Here is a 13,936-nt window from a genome sequence, read left to right as displayed (position 1 = left end):
CTTTTGGTTATTTAACTTATTCTAATTATCTCACCACTATTTTCAATTAATCTCTTACTTTTTTAATTTAAAGCGATTAGAGATACTGGTAAAATAAAGGATTAAGAGATAAAAAAAGAATAAGAAAAAGAAAATTATTAACAAATTTCACAAATATATAACAACTTTTATTTTTTTTTTATACACCGCAGAGTTTACATATTTTACTATTACAAATTACATAGAAATAAATAATAATCATACAGTGTTATTTTTTATTTTTTAACTGATCATAATTATTTCCCCACCATCCTTGATTAATATCTTACTTTATTAATTGAAAAATAATTAGAAAACCTTATATAGAAAAAAAGAAGAAAATGATTGACAAATAAAAGAAGAAGAACAAGAACAACAAAAAGAACAAGAAGAAAAAGAAAAAGAAGTAATAATAAAAAAAGAGGAAAATATATTAATAATTTTTACAAATATATAATAAATTTTGTTATTTTTTAATACACCGCAGAATGTATATATTTTATTGTTATAATTTACATAGAAATAAGTAATAATCACACATAGTCGGTTGTTTAACTAATTCCAATTATCCGAGCACTATAAAAGAAAAATAAGAAAAATAAAATATATTAATAATTTTTACAAATATATAACAAATTTTTTAGAGTATTTAAAATTTCTATATAAGTTACTAAGATAATCGGCGGCTTATATTTAAAAGTTACTAATCGAGTTAGCTCAAAATAAATATTTATGAGGGTTAGCTACAAACTTGATACAAAGTCGGCTTTCTTGTAGAAGGGTTGACTTGTAAAACAAATATAAAGAGGATTCAATTCATATAAGCCAAACTGGTCAATGTTCAGGTTATGTTTGTGATGTTATAGTGCCGTGTTCGGTATGTAGGATATATTTAAATGCAATTAATTGGCCTGAGCGCCTGACAAGTTAAGCGAATTAGTCATATAACCTGTAATATATGAATCATTTTAGAACAAAAGAGCTATTAATAAACAGGTTATGTTTTAGTTAAGACGTCAAATATAATATCTATGAAGTCAATTTGATATGATTGCTACTACTAGTTATAGCTCAAGATTTGTCTTTTATTCTTAACTTGGAGATGAAAATGGATTGGATAAAATTTGACCCCATCTAGATTCATATAGATTGAGATTTTTTTATCCATCTTAATATCTAAATTAGTTTTGTATTCGTATATGAATAATATATAAGGATACGAACTATATTGAAGAATAATATCAAAATTAATATCTATATGTTTATATGTTTGAAATATTCTAAAAATAGTAATATAAAAGGTTTTTTTTTATAATTTTACTTGAATCTCTAATCTACTTTCCATATAATATATATGTATATATAATTACTGAAAAATTTCTTCAAGCTGAAATTGAAAATGTAATTAGAAAATACTTTGAAATTTTTTAAGGAAAAGGCTACCTGACTTCAAGTATGAGAGCTATCATTATAAATCTTAGATGTTTTTTGATGCATTTTGTCATCGGTCTGTTTGACTTATAAAATGATTTTTCATGGACCTATGTGTACTTTGTGATGCATAATGTATTTTAGTTTAATTTAAAATTTAAACTTATGCATTATAGGAAAGTGCCTAATTTTGGCATATTTCAATCGATTTCAACGTCTCTAATCTGAGTCTAATATATATTTAATTAGATTAATTAAAATTAAATTTGGAACATTTCATGTCATTAATACATTGGAAAGTTTTATTTCACATATTGGATTTGATTGACCTATCTTATCTTATATGATTTGATGTGTTTTCTTCAAATATCTTGATACGAACCGACTAGACCTAATTTGGATCAGTTTATGGATAGAAATTTTGTTACGTACCGACTTGATCCGATTTGTAACGGTTCTTGACCGGTTTGAAAATGTGACTTTCAAAAGAAATTTCGGAGGATCTAGCCATTGGATATTGCTAAGTTTTAGATATGTTGTCGCTCATGAAGAGAGTTTTCCAATGAATTGAAGATCGTAAGGTTTGGATGGCTAGATTTTGAGATATCTGCCGATCAATGATTGAAGGTCAGATAAACTCTAGCTTATTGGCCCTTCAATGGCTAGATAAGTATTAGGAAAATTCTTTTGGAGTGAAGGAGAAGAAGTTATTATAGAAGGAGGGGGATAAAGGCAATAATGCTGATCCAATTATTACATAAATTCTAATTAGGGTTTTCTCCACATATTTATAGAGGCTCACCTCTTTAACCTAAACAACTAAATTAAAACCCTAATAAACCAACAGTTCTCGTTACGGTGTGTTCGAATACGTCTGATCGCGCAAATACCGTTCTTTGTTGTTGTGAACGCGTGCAGGCATTCGGACAGTCGCGTTCGAATAGCCTCGTGGTTGTTCGAACACGCAAATCTTGTTCTCTGTTTTTATGAACACATGTAGGCGTTCACAAGACTTGTTCGAAGGTGATCCCCGGCAAAAAACCTTATTTTCTCAAGCAAAAAATCAAACTAGATAAATATGCTTATCCCCAATGAACTTAATATCGTGAGTAGATCCAATCTGATCAAGTCGTATCATTTCACCACGCTTTTATTCACTTTGCCCTCAAGGTGTCTTGTTTATAACCCGAAAAAAATTTGTTTACAACCTAAATAAACCCGTTTACAACCTGAATAACTTATAAAAATTTGAATAATTTGTGCCACCGTATAATTCGTTTATGACTCGTGTAACCTGTTAAATAAATGGACGTATTCGTATTTAAAAATTTAACTCATTTAATAAATAGATTGTGCTCGTGTTTGCATTATTATGACTTAACTCTAACCCAATTAACCCAACCCAATTGTCACCTCTACCCAAAACCTATTAATATCCAACCCAATAAAATTGGGCCAAAGTCTGACTTAGGCTTGTTTTGGACCAGTCTGACTCGACTGGAAATTCTATTGAACTGGCTTGGGTCAACCCTTGTCCAAGCTCGGCCCGAGCTCATCCGTCCATCGAGGCTCTCGTCCATCGAGGCCTGGTCCCTTCGGTTGTAATCTGTCCGACCATATTTGCTAAATCTATATTCCTTAATTTACTTATATTCATTTTCTTAAAAGTTAGTGCGTTAATTATAGCCTAGGGAGCAACGCTAAAAAATATTTGATTTTGATTGATTGGTTTATATTCGGAGAGATAAATGTCTGCCAAAAATATTTACGTTACCATTACAAAGACAAAGATATTCAACGAAGCCAAACAGAGATATACTCTAATTTGCCAAAGATAATTATTTTACTATTACAAAGACAAACAGTCCGGCCTGTTACTCGGCCAGAGTCCAGACACTCCAGACCCGATTCAGTACTAGGTTGGGAATGTACAGGGCAAATCTTTGTCCAAGTCCGAGCCCGGTTTTATTATGGCTGGGTACTATTCAAGGGTCAGTGTAACCGAGTTCAAGCGACCTCGTTCGCGGGGCGTGAAACCCTCAGTTCGCCACGCCTGGTACTCGGACCCCAAGAGATAACGTCGCCACGTATTCCCTCCCATTGGACGCGTCCATTTCTTAACCACAAGCTTCTTCCCTCCTCCCACTCCCTTTTTAAAAACCGAATCTCTCTCTCTCTCTCTCTCTCTCTCTCTCTCCCCCCGATGGCTTCTTCCTTAACCCCGCCTCCTCCGCCTGCCCCAAATCCCACCCCAGTCCACCCAGGCCGCATCCGCCTCCTCTCCTCTGGTGCGCCCTCCCCCACCTCCACCTCCACCTCCACCTCCGGCCCCGTCATCTACTGGATGTTCCGCGACCAACGAATACGCGACAACTGGGCCATCCTCCACGCCGCGCAACTCGCCGCCTCCTCCTCCTCCTCCTCTCCCCTCGCCGTCGCCTTCACCCTCTTCCCCTCCCCCTTCTTCCTCTCCGCCCGCTCCCGCCAACTCGCATTCATGCTCCGGTCCCTTCGCCTCCTCTCTCTCCACCTAACCTCCCTCAACATCCCCTTCTTCCTCCTCCGCGGCGATCCTGTTCTCACCCTTCCCTCCCTCCTTCGCCGCCTCAATGCTTCCGCTCTCGTCGCTGATTTCTCTCCTCTCCGCCCTTTTCGCTCCTCTCTCGATGCCATCGTTCGGGAAGTCGGAAATGAAATCACCGTCCACCAGGTCGATGCCCATAACGTCGTTCCCGTCTGGGCCGCCTCTGAACGGCTCGAGTACGCCGCGAAGACCATCCGACCCAAGATCCACCGCCTCCTCCCAGAGTACCTTGTTGAATTCCCCGACCTACCGAGGCTTTCCTCTCCCTGGATTGGCGAGGAGCCTCCTGGGATTAACTGGGATGAGCTCATCTCCGAGGTTAAAAGGTATAGTCGTGTGTGTTGCTAAATATCCCATTAGTCAAAATTGGATTTTGATGTGGAATTTTGTGTGCGGGGTTGTAGGGAAGCAGGGGACGTGCGGGAAATTGGGTGGTGCGAGCCAGGGGAGGATGCGGCAATGGAGATGCTGATGGGGAGAATGGATGGGTTTCTCACGAAGAGGATAAAGAACTATGATACTGACCGGAATGATCCGGTGAAACCAAAGGGGCTGTCGGGGCTGTCGCCATACCTGCACTTTGGGCAAATCTCGGCGCAGCGCTGTGCTCTCGAGGCAAAGGCGCGTAGAAAATTTAGTCCTCAGGTGAGCATATTATGTTCACACTGTTATCACTTTGAAATTTCGAGCTGTGTGCAATTAGTGCTGCTATTTTGGTTTCTTAATTATTCAGAACTTAGGAAATATTTTATAGAAGTTTGACTCTTGATCATTTGGTTAAACGACAAAACCTTGTATAGTCAGTCGATGCTTTCTTGGAGGAGTTGATCATTAGGAGGGAGCTGGCAGACAACTTCTGCTATTACCAGCCACAATATGATTCGTTGCAGGGTGCGTGGGAATGGGCTCGGAAAACTTTAATGGAGCATGCTTTAGATAAGAGAGAGCATATCTATACGTGAGTAAGTTGACTTGCTGCTCTTTGAGATTGGACTGGCCTCAGCTAACAGTGTTGAACATTTTGTGGTGTTTATTGTTTCTTCCTTGAGTTATTGAATCCAGTTGCTTGCATGTTGAGTTGAACTGGATTTTGTGGTTTGCAGGAGAGAGCAGCTGGAGAAAGCAAAAACTCATGATCCTGTAGGTTTTCCAGCTGAGGCTCTTTCATTTCTCATGATTGTAAATTTGGAAGTTGGTGGGTTTGGGTGCTTCTTACTGAGTGTATCCTAACAATATTTTTTTGTTTCAGCTTTGGAATGCATCACAACTGGAGATGGTTCATTATGGGAAGATGCACGGATTCATGCGGTAAAAGAGCCCGTCTTATCTTATTCTTTTCAACCTTGTGTGTTTTTCTTCATTTTGGTATGATGCAGAAGGTTTTCACACATAAAGAGATATTGCTAACTGACCATTTTTACCTGTACTCTAAGTAAATAGAAAGAGTGCTTTCAGATAGAAATTTTAGTAATAAAAAGTCATTATAGTCAGTTTTTCTACTTTTATTTATTCATTTTGCAAAGGCTCTTACTGTCTATTGTTGATTCAAGACACTTCCACAGTATTGTTCGGAGTGGATCCTCTCAGAGCATACTATATAGTAATATTATTATTTTATCAATGAATCATTTATTTCTCTTGAAATCAGTTTAATTCTAATTTCTACATGCTTTTTTTTAGGATATAGTACACTCCATTATGTTCTCAGCTCTTATGTGATTGATATGTTTTAAGAAGCCTCTACTGAGTACTGACCTTATGATGGACATCAAAGTGGATTTTCAAGTTGGTTATGTGAGAATAGATCCTGTTCTCTGCTAACATAGTAGTTCTTAGCAGGATGTATTGGGCGAAAAAGATTCTAGAGTGGACAAGTGGGCCTGAAGAAGCTCTTTCAACAGCAATATATTTAAATGACAAGGTATTAACTTCATCTGCAATTGTCAGTTCTTGTAGCTTATCTGCTAGACTGAGTACTCCATATATGCAGAAATATCTTAAATGTATTTCTGTATATCTTTTGCCTAGTTGAATTGATCAGCTGTCTGGATCATCTATTGTACTATGTCATATTCAGTGTTCAACCACTTTTAATGCAACCTGAGCTAAGAGAAGTTGTTGGAATAATATAAGAGTCAGATAAACAATAACAACGAGAAACAATAACAACAAAGCCTTTAGTGGCATGGCAATTATTTGTGGTCAGCTAAGAAATAAAGGGTAAAGCTATTTTATGTTGAAATGATATAGAAAGAGGAGAGAGAGAGGGGAATCAGATGGGAAGCATAGAAGGACAGGCCATAACAAAGGGAGTGTTTTGGAATGTACTGAGGGATCAGAGAGTAGGATAGAAGCAAGAACAAGAGTGAAATGACGGAAGAAATAGTACTACGGTGACATTTTTTTTTTCTGTAGATAGAACCTTGACATGAGAATACCATTATAGTTTAGCATATTTTCAAATCTAAAGTTCCTAGTGACCTCATTTTGGCACACTATCTATGGTTATATATAGCTATTATTTATATGGGTTTTTAGGTATAATATTTATAGCGTGAAGTATTAGTTAACTTATTGGGCAAGTTTGATTGCCTCGGATATATCAGAAGAGATGATGACTAGCAACAGTTTCATGACAATGACGATGACCATCAACAATTTCACGATGATGATGATGATGACCACCAAATTTTCTTTATCTACTGTACAATTCTACATGGTTTTGTGTTAGCGTTCATTATTAGTGATCATATCTCATACTATGAGTACTTATTCTGTTTTACTATTTGTTTACTATCCTTTCTAGAATTTTCTAGAGTTTTTATTTTTAGAAAAATGACCAAACCAAAGAAACCCAAAAGTCTTATCCAAAACACTGAAATTGTTCGAAACTCCATAAGTTTTGTTTAAGGTTCAAAAAATTGGGATCGGGTTTTTGAAAATCGATTAGATCGATTGTATCGGTTGCTCGAATTGGATTGGATTGGATTTTTTTTTAATTACATAAAATTCTAAATATCATTTAAAATATGCAGGAAATTTTTTAAACATTTATAAAATATGACAAGAAAAAAAAAATTATTCACATATGAGTTCTAAAAGTTAAACAAAAGTATTAACTTATTCAAAAGTCAAAATTTTGATGAATATCGAGCTGGCTCTCGTAAATTTCTGTGGTCATTTTCATCATAATTACTATTAGTTTGTAAATAATAATGTCTAGGGCTTGGTGTTTCAAAGATCATATCATTCATATCAAATAGATCTTGTTATCTCTGAGGAGGATAATAATCAATATGTGAATCTTGTATTTGAGGATATTAAAGATACTGAGGGGGATAATAACCAGCATATAGATCATGCTAAGAAGCACAGACACGGATATGGGACACAGATACGACACGATACGGACACGGGGATACGACAAATCTTAAAAAAACAGGACACGATACGTTTAGGACACGGCAAAATAAATAAATAAAAGCATTATATATATTATCGATATGTTTAAAGAAATATTTTTCTAAACTTATAAAATAAATACACAAGCATGCATAAATTATTCATGAGAGAAAAACAAAATGTATACAATACTACAAAGCCAAAAATGATAATGCTAATACGTGATAATACAATTCTATATTATAATAATAAATATCTAACTACCTAAGAATAAATAACTAACTACCATTACTTAACTACAGTGAACGACATAGGCGAATCTGAGATTTTACAATAATTTGCATTAATATTAATTTTCTTGTATGTACTAACTTGTGATTGTTGCATTATATTTCTATGGTATATGCAGGAATTTCCTAAAATCGATAATTTATGTTATCAACTTTTATAGTATATGATAAATCTTATGTCCAAAAAGTTTCTCAAGAGTATCTAAAAGTGTCTAAGGAGTGTCTGAATTTATTCTATAATTTTTTAAATATGGGATATGTCGTAGAAGTATCCGACACGTGTCCAATGAGTGTCCAACGAGTGTCGGTATCCGACAAGTGTCGGACACGGACACGGCATACTATTTGAAGTGTCCGTGTTTTATAGAGATCATGTGATGATTCTAAATAATGAATACTTGATAAACTATAGTCATAGGAAGTAACATTTTGATAACGACGTTGATATGTATATACATTCTCAGTTTTTTTTTTTCGTTAATTTTTATGCTTTTTTGATTTCTCTCTACAAATGTGGAAGGGACGATCTTACTAGCTGGTGTATCATCAGGATCATTAGGATTATCGTTTGCACTAGTAGCTATACTATCTCTTGTTACAGAACGGCTTGTACTAGCTTTTGCTCTAGTCGTGGTCTCTTCTCCATTGTCTTATTTAACTATGGGTTATCTTTATTATCTAATAATTTATTTTTTACTTCTTCGATCCATAGAGTTAAGGGGTCTTCTTCATCAAAAACATAATTTAAATCAATTAGTTGATCATTTTTTGTCTTTCTTTTTAAATTTCTCTCTCAATCTTATATTATAATGGCAAAACACTAATTTTTTTAATACCTTTATTGTCAATCGATTACATATTTTGGTGTGGATTAAGAAAAAGGTAGTACAATTTTTTTCACACTATGATAAGACATAGTTTAACTAAAGATCTTCTTTGTTATTTGTCAAATTTGGTATCTCCTATCCATTCGGCTGAACTGTTATTAGATATAGCTGCAGCAACTTTAGTAGTACTGAACTAGTTAGCTCTCAATTTATATTTTGAAATGTAATATTGAATACATTTTATAAGAAATGAAATATATTAAAATTTAAAATAAATAATAATAAAATTATTTAATTGAATAATAACTCACTTCTTTATCGTAAAGGATTTGCTTATGAATATTAGGCTTTAGTCTGTTAATTACTTTTCTAACTCTTTGCAAGACTTTAATATTATTATTGACATTTGTATAGAATTAAAATCTTATATTCAGAAAATATCCTTTAGAAATTTATAATTTAAAATTTATAAGCATTCAATTTAAAATATTTAGATAAAAATAAATTAATAAACTAATACTTGCCAGCTGCGTATATATCTCTATATAGTTGTTTGTTTCATCTGGAGTTAATCAACTTTCACCACTTCCTACAATTTTTGCTCATAATATTTTATTGATTCTTTTGTTAAGTCCCTAGCCTCGTATAAGAAATTCATCTTAAACTTATCGTTACTGTTTACAAATTGTAATACATTGACAAAAGGCTCAAACATTATGATCGCAATTATAATATTATGTCAAAATGTATTTCCAAGAACCATGTACTTCAAAGCTTTACTTAAATTTTGATCTTTAAGTTTTGTATTTTTAAGTTTTGTATACCACTCTGCTGATGTAAATACCCATATAAATCTTTATATCGCATTATGTTCTCTAATGTTAGAAAATGGGTGACAAATCTGGTGAGGTTGGGTCTGATAATATTTCTACTATTAGTTATCTATTTAAGTAAATTAAAAACTCAATTATGATTATATATGAAGTTTGTCAACTTCTGACCTTGATGTATGACTATCTTAATTTCAGAATCTTTGGTAATATCTTCTAACATGAGGTCAAGACAATATGCAGCGCATGGCATCCAACATAAATATTGCATTTTATCATGAGTAATTGTTTAGTAGCCTTATAATTTGTCCCATTATCAGTAATCACTTGGATTTACCAATTTCTTGTACTACTTCATCTATCAATTGAAAAATATAATTTATTTTTAAAATGAGTAGTATCATCCATAAACTAAAAAATATTATCCCCATGCTTGAGTACACTAGGAAATTAATTATATTTTTTACATTTTGTGGTAGTCTATTTATTACACATTAGTGTATAACCAAATTCATTCCAATACTTTTTAAAAATCTCAATATAAGTGTGAAGCTCATCTACCTTTAAGTCGAGATATTTAGTCGCAATATCTTTTGAATTAAGAGGCAGAATATTAGACCTTACTAATTGTATAGCATTCACTATTGTGTGATAATAATGGCTATCGGCTATATTAAAATAAATATGATTGTAGAATAAAAATTTAGAGATAGCCCTACCAATATGTTTCTTTATATTTTTAATCTATTTGAGAGCTATATTGATAGTAGTCTGTTTACAATCTCCTTTTTTTTTAAGATATGTATCAATCAGTTCAATATTTTTAGACTCTGCTATAAAATTCATAACGTAGGAGTCTAAGAACTACTGCCCCCATATTATTTTTCTTTCTACACATGAATTGAATTGATCTAGATTTTTGAAAGCTACCACTAAGCCCATCATTGTTTTTTTTTCATCTTATCTCTTTGTCTTTTTACTTTCTTTTATACCCTCCTCATCTGGTTCTCCTCATCATCCTCCCCATTCTGCTCACTACTATTATCATCAATATTTTTATGGTCATGAATTTATTCTTGACGAATTATTGACTCTTATTTTTGTAGTTTATTTATCCTACTTTTTGCCTATTAGATGAGCTAACATTTCTCCTTTGACTTTCAAATTAATTTGAGTGTAAGCTGCTACTTTTCTTTGTCTTCTAACTAAATGTTTTTTAAGACGGCTGACACCGCCACTTATTTTCTTTTTATACTAGTTGTATTTGATATGCTTTTTATCTTGGCTAAAAGCAATACAATGTTGCCAGCCAATGTTGGTATCTTGTGACTTCTTTTGGAGTTGTTTTAATTTTAATATAAACACTTAAACAAAGATCAAATTAAAATATAAATTATAATTTAGAAAATAAAAGTACAATTTCAACAAACTAAATAATTCAGAAAAAAATTAAAATACAATTTCAGCATATATTTAATTCAATTTTAGCAAATTAAATAATTCTGAAAATATTTAATCCCGATTTCTGCAAATTAAATAATTTAGTAAATTTAATTTTAAATTTCAGCAAATTAAGTAATTCAGTAAATATTTAATTATAATTTTAGTAAATTTAGCAAAGAACAATTTGGATTTTTGAGAGTTATTATGTGGAAAAAGAATTAGTAAAGAGAAGAAAATCAAAAGAAAAAAAAGTTATTTTTGACTTTAAAAAAAAAGAAGAGATTAGAGAGAGAGAAAACAAAAAAAAGGTGCAGTGAAGGAAGAAGAAAGAGAGCAAATTCAATTAAAACTTGAGACAAAAAATTAAAAAATTATATATCAGAATTCGTCAAGCTAGATTTGCGTCGTCAGAGTTCGTCAAGCTAGATCTCTCCGTTAGAAAGAGTGAGAGTGAGAGTGAGAGTGAGAAGAAAATAAAAAATGAGTGAAAGAGAGAGAGGGAGAGCGTGAGAAGAAAAGAGTAAACAGAGAAAGAAGTGTTCTGGCTTGGGGATATTAATAATTGATGTCCTCAGGTCGGATTCGGATCAGATCCATAGTAGATCTAGCCTAGTTTAATCAAAACCGATCGATCCGGCGAACCTTGGTTTTGTTGGTTTTTTTTCTTTTTCTTGACCAAAATTTGGAACCATGTTTGTAAGTACCGTTGGGAAATATTCTTTTCATAATAAATTGCCCTTCAGGTGGGATTCTGCGTATACTAGGAAATGGAAGAGGGAAGAGATGCAATTTAGTTGTAGATTATATAAGAATGTTTCTTTCTCAAATGAACTAATAGGAGATAACTTTGAACAAACATACCTGACATAAGAGGAGTCTTGATGCAAATAGGAGTTTTTTTCATAATAATACTAGAATGTAAGTCTATGCATATGCTCTAAAATGTCTTTTGTAAGTGTAAATGTGATGTCGTGTACTTTTGTAGTGACTATTTTGGTAGATTGTCAGATATTTTTAAGGAAATTATGTATTTTGGGGAATGTAAAGTCAAATTTGATATTTGTGTAGTATTTTATAGTTATTCATGATAGAGTCCTGATTTTCAAAGGATAAGCTTGGTATTTTGTGAAAAGAGATGTTTGTGGTATTTTGAAATCTAGAGTGATATACTTTGGTTGCCTTAAGTTGTCTTTCTCTATCAATTTTAACATCCACTCCATTTTTGCTAGAAATGTACACAGAGTTAATTTCTTTCGAGGCCATTAGGTCCTAAATTAAGTTGTTAGACAACGAGTCACAATTTATATTATACCTTTGATGCTCTTAGTATCGCATGTGAACGAATGAAAGGTAATAGTGTGATATTCTTCACATTGCACAAGAATAAATAACAAAAATATAAGGATTAAATGGGACTAAATGAGGTTTGAATTTTAGACCTCTAGAAAATCAAACTCTCATATTATGTTAACCCATTAGCTACTCTAAAAGTTTAAGTTATTAGGTAACAGATCAATAATGTATATTATACTTTTAATATAGTTTAAATTGGAATATGTGATCATCAATTTTATTATATTGAAACTTTGGATTGGAGACACATGTTGCTTTGTGACTTTGGATTTCATCGCAAGCAATAAAGTTTTTTGATTTTTTATAGTGGTATTTTATGATATCTTTATTGGAGTACATATCTGATACATGTACCTAGCAATGTATGTACAAAATCTGCCTTGTAAAACATATGGTCATCTGGTATAGCTGAAGATAGGAAGGTAGCTACAGATGGACGGCAGTTTTTATTCTGTTTGAGTAGTGTCTTATACATAATTCTTGATCTACAGCATATCTAGCGCCAGTATTATGCTAGTTTTGAGACATGAGAATGTGATTTTACAGATGTCATTTGTTTATTACATCTTACCTTTTTGTTTGAACTGTGCTTTCATGATAAAACATACCATTGTTACATCTCTGTTTAGCCATAATCTGACAACTCTACTTCTTGTAGTATGAGATAGATGGTAGAGATCCAAACGGCTATGTTGGTTGTATGTGGTCGATATGTGGTGTCCATGATCAGGTTTGTTTTCTGCATTGGTGGGCCAAAGGTTTTACTCCCTTCTATTTTAGTGGATCATGTTGTAAAATCTCCAGGCATGTAATTGAGATGATCATCAGTTTCTTTTACTGATGGCTCTTTATCTTTCATATCATATAATCACAGGGCTGGAAAGAGAGGCCAGTTTTCGGGAAAATACGCTACATGAACTATGCCGGGTGCAAAAGAAAATTCAATGTTGATGCATATATTTCTTATGTGAACAGACTAGTTAGTGGAACCAAGAAAAGGAAATCTGAAAGCCTTTAAGTTTGTTAAACAAGCACTGCAGATCTGAGATCTGAGAATGAGAACTGCATCTCAAAACGAGAAGACCATGCATGGCATCCTGAATATCAAAGCAGATCACAAGGATGAGATTTTCTACTCTTACGCATTCACCATCTCACACTTTTATTTTGGTGTGAATCGGAAGATAAAATTAGCCAATTTTGGCTCAATTTCTTTCTAGGTCATGGATGCTACAAACAATCTTTCATCAGGGTCGCAAGTTAGATATACAGCGGATGTATTGCAGGGTAAATACAACATATTTCAGTGATAATTATTCGATAGTATACTTTGAAAGGTCCGGGATGACAATGATGCAACTCCCTGACCCATCTATGTTCTTTTTGGAAGTGATCGTTGGGGAGTTCGTCATTCTTAGGTCAAACAGGATGTTGGTCTAAAATAGGAGTTGATTATTTCTGTCCCATCATTGTTAAGCATGTACAGATGTAAAACATTTATCCTGATGTAGTAAGATCAGATCGGATTGGTTGAATCATATGTTCTTAATTTTGCATCCATCCTTTTACCTATTTCTTTATATAAAAGGGAATTGACATGTCAAAGATTATGCGAAATCTGTATGCAATTTGAAATTGGAAATTTAAAAATCATGTTGGTATGTTTTGACGAGTGACTTTCCATGCATAATTTGATTCAGATTATATGCAATTGACATCTGTGCCTTCACCTACGAAGAGTGTAAAAGTAGCATACTC

At 33.3% G+C, this 13,936-nt stretch overlaps 1 protein-coding gene across 1 annotated transcript; it reads left to right on the top strand.

Annotated features, from left to right (window-relative positions):
* Positions 1-3,652: 3,652 nt before the first annotated feature.
* On the top strand, positions 3,653-13,736 carry LOC140761046 (deoxyribodipyrimidine photo-lyase). Its single transcript, XM_073098222.1, has 8 exons — positions 3,653-4,359; positions 4,438-4,678; positions 4,834-4,991; positions 5,137-5,173; positions 5,283-5,341; positions 5,873-5,954; positions 12,837-12,908; positions 13,053-13,736. Exons 1-8 carry the CDS (start codon positions 3,653-3,655, stop codon positions 13,194-13,196), a joined length of 1,500 nt encoding a protein of 499 aa, XP_072954323.1. The 3' UTR covers positions 13,197-13,736.
* The last annotated feature ends 200 nt before the right edge of the window (positions 13,737-13,936 follow it).

Source organism: Typha angustifolia, chromosome 6 (genome assembly GCF_048772165.1).
Source record: "Typha angustifolia cultivar Huaian chromosome 6, ASM4877216v1, whole genome shotgun sequence".
NCBI classification, from domain to species: Eukaryota; Viridiplantae; Streptophyta; class Magnoliopsida; order Poales; family Typhaceae; genus Typha; species Typha angustifolia.
Note: the sequence above shows the minus strand (reverse complement) of the source record. Positions and strands in the feature narration are given on the sequence as shown.